The 18530-nt window shown below is 43.5% G+C and overlaps 1 protein-coding gene across 2 annotated transcripts in view; it reads left to right on the forward strand.

The window, feature by feature from the left end:
* The window catches only part of mpp7a (MAGUK p55 scaffold protein 7a), a 120416-nt gene that overhangs the window by 51493 nt on the left and 50393 nt on the right, over positions 1-18530 (forward strand). For both annotated transcript variants that reach the window (XM_066665372.1, XM_066665371.1), the window contains 3 exons: positions 1578-1655; positions 7977-8057; positions 13084-13215. In XM_066665372.1, the coding sequence (XP_066521469.1) occupies positions 1578-1655; positions 7977-8057; positions 13084-13215 (291 nt within the window). The remainder of the gene's footprint in view (positions 1-1577; positions 1656-7976; positions 8058-13083; positions 13216-18530) is intronic.

Here is an 18530-nt window from a genome sequence, read left to right on the forward strand (position 1 = left end):
TACTGAGTTTTTGTTTTTAACTGTGAAAAGTTTACTGGTCAGAGTGAGTACAGAGTAGCGTGACTGTATGCTGATGGTCCACTGAAATCATTGCTCTAATTCTCTCTAGATTCTCTCTCTCTCTGTCTGTAATGGCTTTTAAATATCTGCTGGACAGGCAGCTAGCAGGAGAGAGGTTATCTGAACTGTACAGACCTGGAGCAGGCCAGCACTACTACAACCTTATAAACAGATGGCTCTTTCTGGAATGCACAGCGACTCCAGAATTGCGTTCCATCCTGCAGCACATACCTCATTCTTGTGTGTGTCTGTGTGTGTGTGTTATGGCACTTTTCCACTGCATGGAACCTACTCGACTGTGCTAGCGTTTGTAAATGTGATGTGTGAACCTTGCTGAGCGTGGATTGGCCAGAGCCCTGTCAATCACCGCAAAATTCAGACCTCCAGCACAAACTCGCCGCTTGTAAAATCTCCAAGTTGCAGAAGCGGTCACATTTTTGTTTTTATCCGACTCGCAATGCCAGCTCGTAAAACTACTCCACGGTATTTTGAAGTGGTTCAAAGGCTCTTGGATTAGTCGCCGACGAAGGAACTCCAGCAAGAGCCGGATGTGCAACGAGAACTCTGCTGTGAGAACTGGGGAGTGGAGCCGTCCAAAAAAACAAGAACAAGAAGTGAATACATGGAGTAAACAGCACTTAACTTTACCACTGCTGTTGTTGTGGGTTTCAAAGTGCCATCCAACAGCGTTTGTTTAAGCCATAAGCTCCAAAACTAAACATCAAACTTCAGCACCTCTTTCTCAGTAAGGATGGTGTGGCTGAATGCACTAGATAAAGGAACAGTGCTTCAACATTGCAAAGACTTCCTGGTAGTTTAGTGCTGTTTACTGCTGTTTAATACCGACTGCCATTTTTCATTGTCCTGCCAATCAAAGCCAAAACGAATAGCAAATGCATGACTGTTAAACTCAAAAACAGAGAGGTCCTCTCCTCGTGTCATGGAAAACAGACTAAGCTCTTTAACAGAAAGGGTGAAGCACATCACAATTGTTTCTTAAGGTGGAAATGAGGGAGGGAGGGGGGGCACTTGTCTCTGTCCCACTTCCAGTCTCTACTGTGTTCCTTGAAACTTCCTTCACAACCAAAGTCAGCCTGATGTGCCCCTGTTCTATAGCTGGGCAGTAGATCTCGTCTTAAGCACCAATAAATCCTCACAGCGCTTGTAAATATTTGGTCCCCCTGGCAGCAGCGTGAGTCTAATTCACTGCTGTATGGCCATGCTGTAATATTTTACATGACAAATTCCACTCTGAACGGGCCAGTGGCTTTTTTTGCGTAACGCAGCGAGTATTGCTGTGGAAACAGGGTTTCAGAGAGAAAATCAAAGCTGTTGTAGTTGTTAGCAGCGTTTCAGGGAGACAGTGTTGTGGGAGGTTTTTTTCCTTCCCTTTAATGAATTATGTATTTATTGTGAACCGTGTAATTTCCTTTGTCACTTTACTTTCTTATTTCTCTTTGTTTGTTCTCTATCTTTCTCTGTTTTTCTCACACTCCTTGCCTTTTTCTCACTCACAGATCCATGAGAAGTTGCAGCATTATGAGGAAAGCTGTCCTGCTCCAGTATTGGACAGTGCTGCTGCTCTTGCCCAGGGTGTAAGTATATCACAGTGTGTCCTTGCACTCTCTCTCTCTTTTATACACACACACACACACACACACACACACTCAGGTTTGGACTGACCTTGATCTCTTTTCCTGCTTTCTATTGCTGTGAAGTGGTAAAAATACATAAATTGAGTTCTTGAACAAAGCAGAAGGTGGTTTTGTAGATGTATGATATGGACATGAATAGCTTTTTATTTATATGAAATACCTTGATAGCAATGGGATTAAATTAGATATTTAAACATTGATTACGTTAAATATATTGTGTTGTTAAATGTCAGCAGTGTGAAGGTTGTTACATGGATCTAACAATATCTCAGATGCTCTACTATGTTTCTGTATAAAGTAGTGATAAGTATTTTTATTTAAGGCCAGCTCTATGAAAGTGTTAAACAAATAAATACAGTGGAGTTTGAGTTCCTAACTTGTGTTTATTGATAGTCAGAAAACATGTTATTTCTTACTAATTGAAGGAATAAGGTTTAAAAGACCGTTGCCCCCCCCCCCCCCAACGGTGTTGGGAAACTCTAATAGGCGTCTTGCCTGTGACGTAGATGGTGGACAACAACTCTAGAAGCTGCACTTAATTTAATGCAAAATGACGAAAAGGTGTGTTGTTTTTGGCTGCAATCATTCAATGTACAGTGGGACATCTGTGAACAAATGGCCCAAAGATCCCAAAATATCCAGAAAACGGACTAAATTTGTCAACTTTAAACGGGCACTTTGGAAAGGACCCTCCGCTCACTCCGTTATCTGTAGCTCATTTCACTGGCGCTTTTCCAACAATATGGGCATGTAAGGACACCAACGAAAGGTGTTCAAGAGCCTCTGTAACATGGAGGTAAACAGGGTAAGGACACTCACTTCGCCTGTTTTAGTTGGTGTTAGTTAACGTTAGCTTGACTCGCTAAACTCGGTGGCTCAGATTATACTCGGCTACGTAGCTGCATTACGGAGGTTTATAGTGTCGGATGAATTCGAGTTCGACTTCGATCACATTTACAAGAATAACGGTACCTCTACATTTGAGTTTAGCTTATTGCTAGGCTATTGTCATGAATAATGTTGGTTATTTAGCTAGATACTGTCATAACAGTCAGTCATAACGGTGTTTTACCGCGGCGTTGTTCAGCTGTTGTCCACCAGTGACGTCACGGTTGCGTTCAAGAATTTCCGTAGCGAGCTCGGGTTTTTCCGTCAATTTAATAAAATTGTCAGTTTTAAAGCAAATTAAGCTGCTATTTTCATTTTAATTCATACTTATATATGTCAGTAACTAAAACAATGTGAAATATTCATGGAGGTCCATTAAATGGTGCTTAGCCTTTAGTGTTTTAAAGGCAATCAGCTTGGGAAATAAATCAGTCTTCCTAGCACTGAGATAAAGGATCAAAAAGTGCTGCTATCACTTTTTTAAATTATTTGTGTGTGTGTGTGTGTGTGTGTGTGTGTGTAGAATGCCAGCAGTGGTTCATTTAAATGGGATAGCATCCTCTGTCAGCAAATGGATGAGCACACATTCCCACTGTTCTCAGAAATGGGTGCTCAGGGAGCTAAACTCTGAACCTGAGGTGCAAGTCATTGGAGAGTTAAAAAACAGAGTGCAGTACTGACAGCTCTTAAGAGTCAAAAATCATTCTGCTCTTGGTGATTTGGGAAAAAGAAATGTGTAAAAGATTAGGTCCGTTATATTTACCTTACAGGTCTTTTGATGCTTTTTAAAGATTGTATCTTTTCTAAATCCCATACACAACATGTTGGATTTGTCATTTTGCAGACATTATGCTGTCCATTTCTTACTAAAAGTTTTGCTGCAGGTGCATTCCCCATGGGACGTCTAAAGAGCCTCTCGTTTAAATTCACTTTTCAGGTTGTGATAATGTTATGATTTTAATTTCAGTATCGTAATGCACTGTCTGTGTGCAGGTAAGAGTTTAGCATTAACATCTCCACATTCATGTTTAGCGAGGGCACACATTCACACACATGCTAATGCGTTTTCTTGTGCTTATGAAAACATGAACACATCCTGCGGTGTGTCTAGTCTGAGAGAGACACGAGGAGTAATGAGTCAGTGGAAGGGAGAGAGAGAAGATGGATGGAAGTCTGGGGCAGAGAATGAAAGCAAGAAGCCTGCAGATGAGGGGGTGAGATGAGGCGTGATCATGCGTGTGTGTGTGCGCGCGTGTGCCTGTCTGTCTGTATAAGACATTAGTCATCAGTATTATAAAACACTCAGCGTTTAAACTCTCTATGGCTTGCATAATGTAAACCGAGTCCTACATCAACAAGCCTGCTGATGCACACCAAGACGTGCACACTGATGCACCACACACACACACACACACACACACACACACACACAAAGCCTGTGTAAACATTTGGAGTTTACTCTGGATATGATCAGAGAGAGCTAAGGAACACAAAAGAAGGCCAGAGCTGGCCCTGTGAAGCCCATTAGCAGGTCAACACTCCTCTTCAGCAGGACATTCGCTCTTGGTGCTGGACCTGCTCTCTTTAAATACCTTCAAATACCCCGCTTTATTTACTCTCATCGATGCACTGAGTTGTAATGCTGATTTCGCACAAGAAGTAGCGTGGCACATGAGCATCGGAATCATTCGGCAATGCCCTGCACTTCCCTGTGATAATAACATCTGCAAAAGTCTTTATTATTAATGTATTGTTTAAATAAACTATATATATTTAATCACTCTTTTAGTGTGAAAAAGAGCCACATCAGGCTGTTGGTCTTGATACTCTTGAAATGCTGCTACAGTTTGAGTTATAGCTGATTGTTGACTAGGGTGACCAGACATCTTCTTTTACCCGGACATGTCCTCTTTTTTTAGACTTAAAAAAATGTCTGGGTGGAATTTCACAAACGTCCAGCATTTTGTTTTTCTAGAGCTTACATAGAACTTTGAGAAGTTTCGTTCACAAACTAGTCCCGCCCTCCCCTACTCCGATTGGTTCGCTTGAGTGAGAAGGGGGCGTGGTGAAGTAGCCTAAAATCTTCTGATTGGACGGTCTGACTGTAGAGCTACCGTTATTGGTCCATAACCTTCTCTGTAAACATTTAATTGGTCAGTCTGCACGTCCGTAGTCCTTGTTTACGTCAGGCAAAGCTCATGTACACACCCTCATCTCGAGCAGCTATGCCGAAATGTAAATGTAAGTTCTCGGATGAATTAAAAAAGAAATTCCCATGTTTTGTGTAGCAAATAAAGGTGTAAAGGACCTAAAGAACACACAGGTTCAGCTAAGAATACAACTGCAGTGAGGGGCGTGACCTCATCACAAAAAAGCAAATATTAAATTATTAATTATTCTTTGAGCAAACATTAAATGTATTCCTCAGTTTAACCAGTAAAAATAAATGGCCTTACTCTTTGAGTTGATTGTCAATCAGACAATTCATGGTTTCTCAGAAAAGCCTCACCCTCCACAGAGGTTTTTTTTGTTTGTTTGTTTTAACATGAGACGTGTTAGTATGACAAATGTTTTTAAAGTGTAAAGAACCTCTCAAAACAAAGAGTTCTAATTAGAATCCTTTATTTGCAAGAGAAACGTGCAGGTTCATGAAGATTCTTCAAATCCTGTTCTTCACACTTCCTGATCTCTGTAAGTGCTCAGACTGTGTCCCTTTGTTCAAAGTGCACATTCCAGAACGCATTTAAAGGAACATCTTTGCTTTATTGGCAGGCTTTTGGCTGATGACAGAAAATCAGGAAAAAAAAAATCCTTTTTCTTTTCTCTCTCAAATGATGTATGCCTCAGGCTCCAGCATTAATCCTTATCACATTATTTCAGTCAGGAACTTCTACATTTTTATACTTTAGGCTGCAATTAAGAGTTTATTTACGGGAGCAGCTGGGGGTTATGTGCCTGACTCAAGGGCGTGTTATGGATGTTGAGGGAGGAGACAGTGCTGTTCCTTCACTCCGCACATTCCTGTTAGTCAAGGGGATTGAAGCAGCAATTCTTCTTCTCTTACCATTAGGCCATGGTTGCTCAACACAGAGGATCCCAATTAAGTCTGAATGAAATAATGTTCATGGGGTGTGAGATTTTTAATCAGCACAACTTCATTTCAATAAATCCAAATATGTATATAAATATATATTTCAATTTTAATTGAATTGTTGAAGTTCAGTCTGAGGCTGAGCAGTTAATACTTCCAAAGCACATTTATAACCTTTCTTACAGTGTATTTTCTTGTATTTTGGTTGCTTTACAGATTTAGGTTCAGTCAGTGTAACGTTTTTGGGGTCTTATATGGTACAGGTGCCGTGTTCAGTGCAAAAGCATCTAGATGTCATGAGTCTCACCCCTCATTCTCCTCTTTTCATGCACTAATAAGACGTAGTTTGGGGTTGGTTAGTTCCGGAGCTGGACTGCGGACAGCCGATTAGTTTTGATGAATTTATGTTTCCTGCTGTCTTCCGTCCCACTGAGCCAGGGCTGGCGGCCATCTTGTGTTTCTGTAACTCGCGGCCTCCATTCCGGAACTTTTTTGACCTGCGGCTCAAATGTGGCCTTCAGCTTTACACTCTTCCCCTTCAGTGTCTCCGAAGGTCCCACACAAGCATAACCCGATATGTGTACGCTTGTGTGTGTGTGTGTGTGTGCGGCCCATTAAAGAGGTGAATGACTAAAGCTGCCAAATTACTTAAAGCCCCACTGTATTTTTTCAGCGGTATCATTTTCGCCTGCCCCAGTGTGGTGCGAGTCGCTCTCTGCTGTGTTTTGAACACTAAAGCTGCTTTGCCGCCGCAACTCATTTGAGTGTTAAGTTTCACTAATGGACCTTTAATTTATAGTTTAACATTAAATGACGTTTTAACCTCCGTCTGGCCCGTGATGTTGTCTAGAACTGTCACAGCAGGCGGGCCACCCTAATGTTCATTTTATATTCTCCCTGTCTCTCTCACTCACACACACACACACACATGCGTGAGCACACACACATCTCAGTGAGGGTAGATGAGTGCATGTTTTTTTTCCTGTCTGCTATCTCCTGTTCTCTTTGTCTTTGCCCTGGTTTAGTCCTCAGGCTTGTCACAGTTGCAGCGTGGTCACAGCAGGTTCCTTTTTTGACCACACTGTGGCAGTAAAGAAGCTCTGTGGAACTGCAGAGCTTCTTGAAGTCTGATTTACCGACCACTGCTCATAACACTAGTGACCCAGAATCCCCCGGAGACCCTCTGCTCTGCGGCAGACCGAGATTATCTGAGACTGAGTCAAGGACAGGTGGACAGATGCCATCAAGTCTTGATTTGTTACAGTGAGAAAGGAAAGTATATTCACAAGTGTGTGATGCGTTCAGTTCTGAACAGACACTGCTCGGCTGCAGTTGTATGTGAGCATTAAATTACCGTTCACATTACAGTGCATCAGCCAGAGGGGCACTGGGCATTACTGCATTCTTTGTAATGATAGAGCACCATCCAGTACCTCCGTGTTTTTAAAAACTCCAGCAGCACTGCTGTGTCTGATCCACTTTAACCAGCACAACACTGGTCCTGACCAAGAAACAATACTGTACAAACAATGATGTCATAATGTTACAGCTGATTGGTGATGAGTTTGACCTTGAACCCAAGAATCCCTTGTAAAAGCTTTTCATCAAAACCTGTGACTCCAGACATGCTCGCCTTTTCCACACCTGCAGCCCCCTGACTCCTGAACTCATCACTTCAGCAGACAAAGCGTATTCATAAGTGTGTGTGTGTGTCTGTGTGTGAGAGAGAGAGAGGGTGGGAGTGTTAAGTGAGTATGTTTATGTTCGTCTCTGTGGGTCACTGTAGTCATTACTCACTGCACTGTCACCTCCCATTGGGTTGCTTATTACCAGTGGAAAAGTCTACTGATGATCATCAGGGGCTTCTCTGCTGCACATCAATTACACCATATAGACACACACACACACAAATCATGTGCAACCAGAGGTCATCCTGCTTGTACATCCCACCCATTCCAGACCTATACACCTGGTGTGTGTGTGTGTGGCACAAGGGGGCCATATTTTTAACCCCATTGTTCATAATGTAAAGGTGTTTATATAGGAATTATTGTATAATCTCTCTGTCTCTGTCTCTCTCTCTCTCTCTGCCTGTCTCTCTCTGTCTCTCTGTCTCTCTCTCTCTCTGCCTGTCTCTCTCTGTCTCTCTGTCTCTCTCTCTCTCTCTCTCTGCCTCTCTGTCTCTCTCTCTCTCTCTCTCTCTGCCTCTCTGTCTCTCTCTCTCTCTCTCTCTCTCTCTCTCTCTGTCTCTCTGTCTGTCTCTCTCTCTCTCTCTCTCTCAGTTGTATGAAGAGCTGCAGTCTAAGCCGCTGAGTGCAGAGATCAGGGAGCTGTTAAAGCTGTTGTCAAAACCACACATAAAGGTGAGCACATCTTTTTTCCTTGCATTTCATGTCCTCCATCTCTTTCTTTTTCTGCTAGATGTCCCTGTCTCCCTCACTTTATCTCTCCATCTGTCCTGTGTTGCGGTGTTATGTAAAGCACAAGCAGATGGCTGCTGTGGGCCTCAATGGTGTCTGTGTGATAGTAACTGTATCACTCTCAATTAGGGCTGAAATCGTCCATTCCTCTCGACCAGACATAAATCAGGGCCATTTAAACACCCACCTCGCCTTTAGGAGCCCCTTTATGATTCACACATGCAAAAACACATTTCACCCGTATTAGGCCCTGGTGAAGACTAATATTGACAGTGATGAAAGCACTCATTATGACTTCCCCCCAGTTCCAAAAGTACAGGAGACCACAGGGAACAGCAGAGAAGCAGAAGTAGCTGTGTGTGATTACGGCAATCATCAAGATACTTGACGACATTTATACATTACCTTTTATGTAAAATCCAGCGAATGTGTAGTCCTATATTTGGAAAATCACGAGGGTGTGATACCAGGCTTGGGTCTGACTGCCACACTATGCTTAGGAAAGGCCTTCGGTGAAAAACAATAGTCTGCATTGGTGAAAGGAAACAACTTGCTGTTGCATGTTGTTCTTGGAAATAAAAATACACTGTGTTCCATGTGTATTCCTCAAATGTATATTTACTGAGCCCACAGTTCGTAATTTTTTACTTATTAACATGGGTAGTGGTTGTCCAGGATTGTGTGTGTATGCAAATAACACACTTTTCTTAATGAGAGCTATATCGCAGATCCTCTACCTGGACTCTATTTAGACTGGCTTGATGATCTGTTTTTGCAGGAGGCCCACAAAAACTAATGAAACCTCTCTCTCTCTCACACACACACACACACACACACACACAGCCACACTGTAGAGAAGATTCTGACCACCTTTGACCCTCTTTCATAAGCCGTGCTATTCGTAATGAGTTGGGACTGTTTGGATTGACCGTTAAGAGTCATCCTGAGGTCAGTGTGTGTGTGTGAGTAGGTACTGCGATTCAAAGGGAGAGTGTGGTTGTGTTTTTCTTTGCTAACACAGGTGATGGATGGGGTTGTTTTGGAGGGCAAAACTGGAATGGTGTTTCGATGTGGGAGGTGAGGGGATTCCGTTTTGGGGAAATTGCCTACAGGCCTTTTCTTGGTCGACACAAATGGACTTTTAAGTTGGGATTTTAAGGGTTCACTTCTGTTTTAAAAGGTTCATTTCAAGGTTTAAGAGCCCTGCGTGGATCTCAGTCAAAATTGAAAGCAGCCTATGTGTTAATTTATGTATTCAATATTTGGTTTGCACCAATAAGCTGTCATTCATTTTACATTCATTCGTTTTTCCTCTTTACCCCTAAATTAATAGGTTGTGTTTTGTGTGTGTCGCAGTCACACAGCTCCAGGGACCTGGAGGTTGTGGGTTCGATTCCCGCTCCGGGTGACTGTCTGTGAGGAGTGTGGTGTGTTCTCCCTGTGTCTGCGTGGGTTTCCTCCGGGTGACTGTCTGTGAGGAGTGTGGTGTGTTCTCCCTGTGTCTGCGTGGGTTTCCACTAGGTGCTCCGATTTCCTCCCACAGTCCAAAAACACACGTTGGTAGGTGGATTGGTGACTCAAAAGTGTCCGTAGGTGTGAGTGAATGTGTGTGTGTGTGTGTGTGTTGCCCTGTGAAGGACTGGCGCCCCCTCCAGGGTGTATTCCCACCTTGCGCCCAATGATTCCAGGTAGACTCTGGACCCACCGCAACCCTGAACTGGATAAGCGCTTACAGATAATGAATGAATGAATGAATGTGTTTTGTGTCTGTTCTTTAGCATCAGTGTATTTATTTAAGCTGTGTTCTGATTGGCTGGACTGAATTGTCTCATACAACGAGCGAGTGCTGGATGAAACTCTCCTTATAACTTCTGTGTGAAGCACAGTGTAGAGCAGATTTCTGTGTGATGTTAATGCTGAGGCTACTGAAGAACTGGAGTCTTCTGCTGTGAGGGGTAGGCAGTTATCTGGAAAGTGTAGGCCACAGTAGAGCCAGAACAGAGCAGTAGGTGCTGTGGGAGTGAGAGGAGAGATGGTAGGTTTCCAAGGGCATTGGAGAGAGTGGGTTTTGTGTGTGTGTGTGAGTGAGAGAGTCAATGTTGGCATGACCCACTGCCTGCCTCATCAGCCAATGCACGTTTTAGGAAAACCCTCAACCTTCAGAACACGGTGCCACATCAAACTTTAAAACCCAGCTTCACCATCAGAACGCAGCAACTAATAGAAAGCAAAAAGAAAATGAAATGTAGACGTGGATGATTGATGCCCTGATGCTTTGACAATATTTGTTCTGTAATGTTGATTCCCTTTTTAGTGTATTATGATCGGGTACCGCTATTACTGAATGTTTGCAGTTGCTAAGAGAGCAGATCGTTTGTCTGTGTGTGTGTGTGTGTGTGTATTATTCAGACCAGTTCTCCCATGTGTTATCACCTTTGAATGGATGATAATATCAAATAAGGCAGCACGGTGGCGCAGCAGGTCGTGTCGCAGTCACACAGCTCCAGGGACCTGGAGGTTGTGGGTTCGATTCCCGCTCCGGGTGACTGTCTGTGAGGAGTGTGGTGTGTTCTCCCTGTGTCTGCGTGGGTTTCCTCCGGTGGAAACCCGGTTCCGTGGATCCGTGGATTCCGTGGATCCGGTTTCCTCCCAAAGTCCAACAACACACGTTGTTAGGTGGATTGGCGACTCAAAAGTGTCTGTCGGTGTGAATGTGTGTGTGTGTTTGTTGCCCTGTGAAGGACTGGCGCCTCCTCCAGGGTGTGTTCCCGCCTTGCGACCAATGATTCCAGGTAGGCTCTGGACCCACCACAACCCTGAATTAGAGAAGTGCTTACAGATAATGAATGAATATCAATTAAGCTGTGAATCAGTGTGTGGCCCATAACAACATCTATAGACTTTCTTCTTTATTGCTCATAAGATAACATTTGTTTTTAAGGGACATCAGCACGAATGCATGTATTAAATGAGTGGGTCAGCGGGACAGAAATGTATCAACATGCCCCAGATGTATTTCATTATTTACTGAAAAGTATATGCCAACTTTTTACTACCATTTTTAAACTAACGAAGCAAGATTTGAACACCAGCCATGTCTTGGCCGATGGACTACATCTGAAGTCAGAAGAAGACGAAGGTTGTGTAAGGCTACTTTGTTGTTCACCATTAAATGAGCGCAACGTATGTATGACCTGATATTGTTTTTAATATCATTATTTGTTGTTGTTCTGTAGTTTCTGTGGCCTGTTCTCCACAAACTCAGCTGATTTTGACGACCCATGAATAAGGTCTGTAGTATTAAACGGGTGAAATTCCTCACACCAGAAGCCGGGGGAATGGATGCACTCTAAGAAAAGTAGCTCTGTCTGAACAGTGCACAGTCGGTTTGTGCTGAACGTGGCCCTGATTTCCAATTTATCCCCCACCTCCTTTTTCTGTTTCTCCTTCTCTCTCCCATCTGCTCTTCTTTAGCCACATCTTGAATGTTGTTCTGGAGCTTGATCCCATGTCATAAAACAGACACTTTTCTTCTGCTCTGTCTCTCTTGTCTCTCCTCCATTTTTTTTTTAAATTCGCTCGTTCATTTTTTATCTGTGGCACATGACTGGAAGATGTTTTTATCATGGAAACGAAAGGGGGGTGGGGGGGGAGACAGAAAGCACAAAGAGCAGAGAGAGAAAGAGAATGTTTCCAACAGCATCTGACACACAGCATCGTTAAAGAGTCTGAATAATGAAACTCTAAATGTCGCAATTCTTTCACTTTCTCATTTGTTTTGCGGTCAGGCTGTTCTCTGGGATGGGTTATGTGAAATATTGAGGGCGGCTGAAAGCGTCATTAACTTCTGTCTGTCTTCCGTTGGGGGATATGTGCTCCAGTGCTATACACTGTCACCCTTGGATACAGACACACACAAAAATCATGTCATTCACACACAACCAGCTTCTCTCAAAAAAAAAAAACTGTTCCAAAAACAACAAAGCCCTTCCAAAATAAAGGGTATTACTAGGGGGTTTGTGCCCTCTTAATGCAGTAGTAGACTACTCTTCTCAGAAGGCTTTGCACTAGATGCTGGTGCATTTGATGGCGTTCAGCCACATAGACATTAACGGGATCAGGTTGTGATGATTGAAGATGGGTTCTATGTCACAAACACAATCCCTGTTTTTCACAGAGGAACTGAATGGTGCTCTTTCACAGTTTTCATTCATTCATTGTCTGTAACCCCTTTTCCTGTTCGGGATAGCGGTGGGTCCGGAGTCCACCCACAATCACTGTGCGGGAACACACCCTGGAGCGGCGTCAGTCCTTCGCAGGGCGATAAATACTCACACGTTCACTCACACTCACACATATGGGCACTTTTGAGTCAGCAGTCCACCTACTAATGTGTGTTTTTGGACTGTGGGAGGAAACTAGAGCACCCCGGAGGACACCAATGCAGACGTGTGTGTGTGTGTGTGTGTGTGTGGGGTCAGGATCCACACAGAGCCATCTCAGGTCAGGAGGTATTTGGGTGGTGAATTATTCTCAGCGCTGCAGTGACACTGACATGGCGGTGTTGTGTTGTGTTGTGTTGTGCTGGATCGCGTGGATCGGACACTGCGGTGGTCAAAAGAGGTGTTAAACCTTTGTGTGTGTGTGTATTTATTTATATATTTTAAATTATATATATAATTTTATTGGCAAAGCATTAGCACAGAGACGGTTGCCAAAGAGGATTGTAGTGAAATAGTGCGAGTAATCCATTCAAAAAGAGCTCTATTTGTCAGTAGGAGGGAATAATGTGAAGCAGGCCACTGAGCAGCAGTGATTTATCAGGGAGCACTCAGACAGATGCTTGGATTATCAAGGCTCAGCTGATTAGCCAACACGTTTAGAACCAGATAAATGACTTTCTGTTGCTACTGGTTGTATGCGTGTGTCTGTGTGTGTTTATGATTCTCTTCTCTTTCTCTCCTTGCAGAGTTTGCTGTCAGTTCATGATACAGTGGCTCAGAAGAGTTACGAGCCTGAGCTTCCTCCTCTGCCAGACGACATCGACGATGATGAAGATTCAGTGAAAATCATCAGACTCGTCAAGAATAAAGAGCCTCTAGTGAGAGTCTTTCTTTTTTTTTTTCCTGCTGTATATAAACACACCTGCAACGCCAAATACACATGCAGCTCCATAGCTCTCACTTGCACAGAGTCATATGAAAGTAACTAGTGTTGGGTGATAAACTGTAGTACGCTGCTTACAAATCACTTTTATGAACTGATGGGTTCAGTTTAGCGAAAATAAGGAGGCAGTGCATGCGCAGTGCAAATGGCAAGCAAGGGCATGTGACCACCTGAGCCCCGCCCATATTTCTTTTTCAGTGCACGACATTGGCTCAACACGACTCGGCGTTACTAGACGCACGATTCCCTGGTCGCCTGGTCTCTTACGACATGTAGGGCCACAACAACGGCAGCGGTAATGTGAGGTTCCATTAGTAGCAAGTGCCCTCCAAAGCAAGGATACTGTCTATCATCTTCACCACTGATTTCAATCATTTCGTGGCCACACCCCTTCAAATATCACCAAATAACCACAATAAATGGTGTTGCTCTTTAACAGGAACACTGGGGTGGGGTTAGGCAGAACACATCAGGCAATCAATTCATCCATCCATACATTCATACTGTAGCCAGCCACCAGAGGGGGTAAGAGAGGAGTTGGCTTCACGTTTCAATTGCTGTCAACCAGTCCACTCTTATACACTCCATGGATCAAAGCGCTTCACTGTAGCCAACAAGATTAAGTATTCACATGGCCCACACAAGAGTCACACCATAGTATCACTCCGTGCCCACTCATATCCATCCAGTTATAAATCATCTAGCATTTCAACTCACGTAACGGTGTTACTGGCTTAAACATTGCATTCAGGTTTTATCTTTTTCCAGAGTGACCACACATCCACCACTCACACACATTAAAGCATTCCACACAAACGTGTATTCACACACGGCCTCTGTGTGTAGTAGAATGTGTTTTCTCTCTCTCGCTGCCCTGCTTTCATGCCTGTCAGTCATTCAGCTCTGTGATTATTGGCCGACTCTCCTCTTCTGGACTCCCTAGACCCCGCCCTTCTTTGATCTGTTTCATGTGTGAAGTGTCCTGTTCGGCGCTCTCCTGTATTTTCACATCGTGGTCACTGTGGTTACCCAGAGCTCTGTCGGACTCTAGGCCGGAGACCACACCTAAAGCAGGGAGGGGGAGGGGTACACACACCTACAAGCATTGTGGGATATGTAGTTGTTTTGTTTTTTTTACTGTAATGGGTACGTTTCCAGTTTTGATTCTGGAATGTCCTTTCTTTAGCTTTAAGCTGATGTAACTCCACATTTGCAAAAAACCATAATGACATTTAGACCATGGTGGAAAAGGCCATTATCTTTTTTCCCCCCTCAACTTTTGAAGTGCCTTGGTGTTTGTTGTTGTGGCGTGTATGGACTTTTTTCTTTATGGTCACTAAGCATTTTGTGCCATGGTCTGTCATGGAGAATGGAAAGTTGTTCAGCAGAGATGGACAAAGTTCACCTTCCAAGTTTGTGGCTTTGCTTGTGTGAATTAAAGCAGAGAGCCAGAAACGGGTCTGGTCTTGTTTACAGTTCTGGAAAGTGGCGGAGTATGGTTCTGCCCTGTAGCCCTATAGTCTCCAAGGGTTATCCAGCCATTCATACAGTAACATGCTTAGCAGCGTTAGCTCAGAATTCAGCAGCCCCTTCCATCTACACTCTGCTAAATTGAAACTGATGTGAACTTTAACTCATAATTTCATATAATCAGATTCAGACGGCCGAAAGCGGCCATTAGAACAAGAGGCCTGAACAGTTTAACTTACTGTAATTTTCCTTCACTTTCACCTCCTTCCCTTCGTTCTGGTACACTGAGGGGACTGCAGTTAGCATGGCCTTCCCTTTGAGTCTGATTCATGCGTTTGTGTAATTGTGATTAGTCGAGTGGATCAGATTCAGTAGCACTGATTAATTGCTATCATTTTTCAGACCATGACATCACACAGTATTTTAGAGTAATGAAGAGAAGGGAGGGGGCTCAGGCCCCAGGACTTTGGGGATGGACCCAAATACATACACACACACACTCACACACACACACACACACACACAGTTCCCTTGGTAACTTTAGCCTTCTGATTTATTAACAAAATTGCAGAAATAGAATAATTGGGTTTGGAAGAGTGCGCGCACACACACACACACACACACACATTGGGCAGCAGCAGAAGTGGGCCCAGTCAAGGATTTTATTGAAAGAATGTGCTGTTTTGGATAATGTTACTGAGGATCTAGATGGAAGGTGTGTGTGTGTGTGTTTACTGCGTGAAGTTGAAATACTGATTTCTACATAGATTTTCAGACTGACTAATAGGAGAATAGTAGACAGTGCAGATGTTTGCCAGTAAGAAGATTTGGCTGCCTGTGTTGTTGGCGAGCACACTGACTTCTGGGTGCATATTCTACATTTAAGATGGACCTCTCCCAAGAAACATTTAATCTCTATATTGGGATGTCCACGTAGTAGTTTTTTGTCTTTTTAATTTAGTGGTTCCCTTTAAAAACACGTCAGGTAAAAATCTATACATTCTGCAGTTTGATTCATATCCTTCCTCTTCTCCTCATCTCCCTGCTGTGCTTCTATAATGCAGGTTTCCACACTGGGAACCAGTTAACAGAAGCCCTTTTCTTAAGAATACTTATCCCATTAGGATTGATGCTGAGTTGCAGTGTTTTGTAAAGGCTGCTTCATTGGCTGGCAGTGCCCGTCTGGACGCCTGTTTTCACTATCACAGTGACATCGGTCAGTGGCAGTTTATCGTTATTCCTGAAATTGCCCAGACATTTCTTACACCAAGCAGAACTGTCTGTGTGTGAACCGCTCTGCCACCCACGGTGCCAAAGCCCTGATGCCATATGTCTTTGAAGGGGTTCCAGCTGTAATCAATAACATCCTTTCTCAGATTTCTACCATTTTGTAAATATGCCATCTCTGCAAGCAGTTTCCAAGTACTCAGCAATGGCTTTCGTTTGCTTGTCTGCGATGTAATTGTTACCACGATTACAATTAATGAACGATTATTTTGTTGTATTTTTGACCCTCGTAGTTCAGTGTTGCGGCTTGTACTGTAAATATGCTCCAGTTTTAAGACGGGATGTTTTTTCTAATGTTGCTGGGACCTTGTTCCTCTTTTGTGGGTTTTTATTTATTTATTTATTTCTCTCTCTCTCTCCTCCTCTTATTTTTTCTCTCTCTCTTTGACTTTTTGTTCAGTGTCGTATTAATTATAGTCAAAACACAGCTCATCCAAACCACAGACACTGTGTTTGGTACTAGCTGCTCGAGGCACTCGGTCAGCCTCAGTGTTTAGGTTGTTTCCATATGGCAGATGAGGCGGAATCACATCACTACAGTTTTTAGTAGCGTGGTTTTAAAGGGACGGTACTTGAACACACAGTTGGGACATAACATAATAAAAAAATAATAAATCATACATTCATTCATTACCTGTAACCCCTTATCCAGTTCAGGGTCACGGTGGGTCCAGAGCCTACCTGGAATCATTGGGCGCAAGGCGGGAATACACCCTGGAGGGGGCGCCAGTCCTTCACAGGGCAACACACGCTCTCACACCTACGGACACTTTTGAGTCGCCAATCCCCCTCCCAACATGTGTTTTTGAACTGTGGTAGGAAACTGGAACACCCGGAGGAAACCGACGCGGAGAACACACCACACTCCTCACAGACAATCACCCGGAGGAAACCCACACGGACACAGAGAGAACACACCACACTCCTCACAGTCACCCGGAGGAAACCCATGCAGACACACAGAGAACACGCCTCACAGACAGTCACCCAGAGGAAACCGACACGGAGAACACAAGGAGAACACACCACACTCCTCACAGACAGTCACCCGGAGGAAACCGACGCGGAGAACACAGGGAGAACACACCACACTCCTCACAGACAGTCACCCGGAGGAAACCCACGCGGACAAAGGGAGAAAACACCACACTCCTCACAGAAAAATAATAATAATTATTGATATAATCGATATAGACAAGGTTATGTCGATTATAAGTTCTGAATGTCAATTTCAATTAACTTTCGATTAATTGCCCAGCCCTTTTGTGTAGAATTTCTAAAATGATTGTTGAGGGTGGAGATTGTATATTGGGAGTAATCTATGTCAGCATCTGACTACCTAATGATAATCAGATATATTCAGTATCATATGTAGTTGTAAATGGAACAACTTAAATTAGCTTTCTTGGCTTCAGGACCCCCATATACTTCCTCAGTTCCAGTTTAATATGATAATGCTAGATCCTGCAGAGAGCATGGCCATCGCCTCACCTGTTCTTAGGTTTCCTCACACACTGTTTTTATAAACAGTGTCAAAGAATCATGTAAAAGATCCTAGAACACCAATTTCCTTTGGCCGCTTACGGTTGGCTCCTTATGGCAGTGTAATCCTCAGTGGACCAAGTCTCTGGTGAGACACAGCAGCCAGAACAAGACGTATGAGTTCAGAAGTTGGGGGGGGTGGTGTTTTTGAGCGCTTCAGTTGAAATTTGTCATATTGAGCCTTGGAAGCCTCAGCAGATTCTAAGACATTTAGAAATGTGATACTTCTCTATGTTCTAATTTTCCCCCTGAAACCATTTGTTGATGACACTTGGCTTTGTTAAAGCCTGTTCACGGTTATTTTTACAGGCTGTGTTTGGAAAGCTACATCTTAATGGTTGATGTGTTGGCCAATATTTGAAATTTCATAAAACTGTTTATGTAGTTTGACTGATGTGATTACTAGTGTGGCGCAGACAAGTTAATAAAGAAGTCATTGGAGTGCAAGTTCTGTCAAGTCCAAACTTATTACTATTAACTCTCTTGTCTTGGGTTTGAGGATTGTGCTTGGATCATTGAGCTGTACACTGAAGGATCACTGGATTAGGAACAACTACCTTGTCTCTACATTCGTCCACTGCCCAGACAGGAACACAACAGGTAGTGTTGCTCTCACACAGCTCCAGGGACCTGGAGGTTGTGGGTTCGAGCCCTGCTCTGGGTGACTTCCTGTGACTGAGGAGAGTGGTGTGTTCTCTCAGTGTCTGCGTGGGTTTCCTCTCAGTGCTCGGGTTTCCTCCCGCTGTCCAAAAACACATGGCAACACAAGTGTCCATAGCTGTGAATGTTTGAGATTGTGTCGCCCTACGAAAGGCTGGCAACTTACACCCAGTGATTCCCACCGAAACCCTGAACTGGATAAGTGGTTCCAGACAATGAATGAATTAATATTTCTAACACTAGCCATAGGCTTTTTCTGTGTTTGTTTATATACTCAAACTAATTACAAAG

The sequence above is a fragment of the Hoplias malabaricus genome, chromosome 3 (genome assembly GCF_029633855.1).
Source record: "Hoplias malabaricus isolate fHopMal1 chromosome 3, fHopMal1.hap1, whole genome shotgun sequence".
In the NCBI taxonomy this organism is placed as follows: Eukaryota; Metazoa; Chordata; class Actinopteri; order Characiformes; family Erythrinidae; genus Hoplias; species Hoplias malabaricus.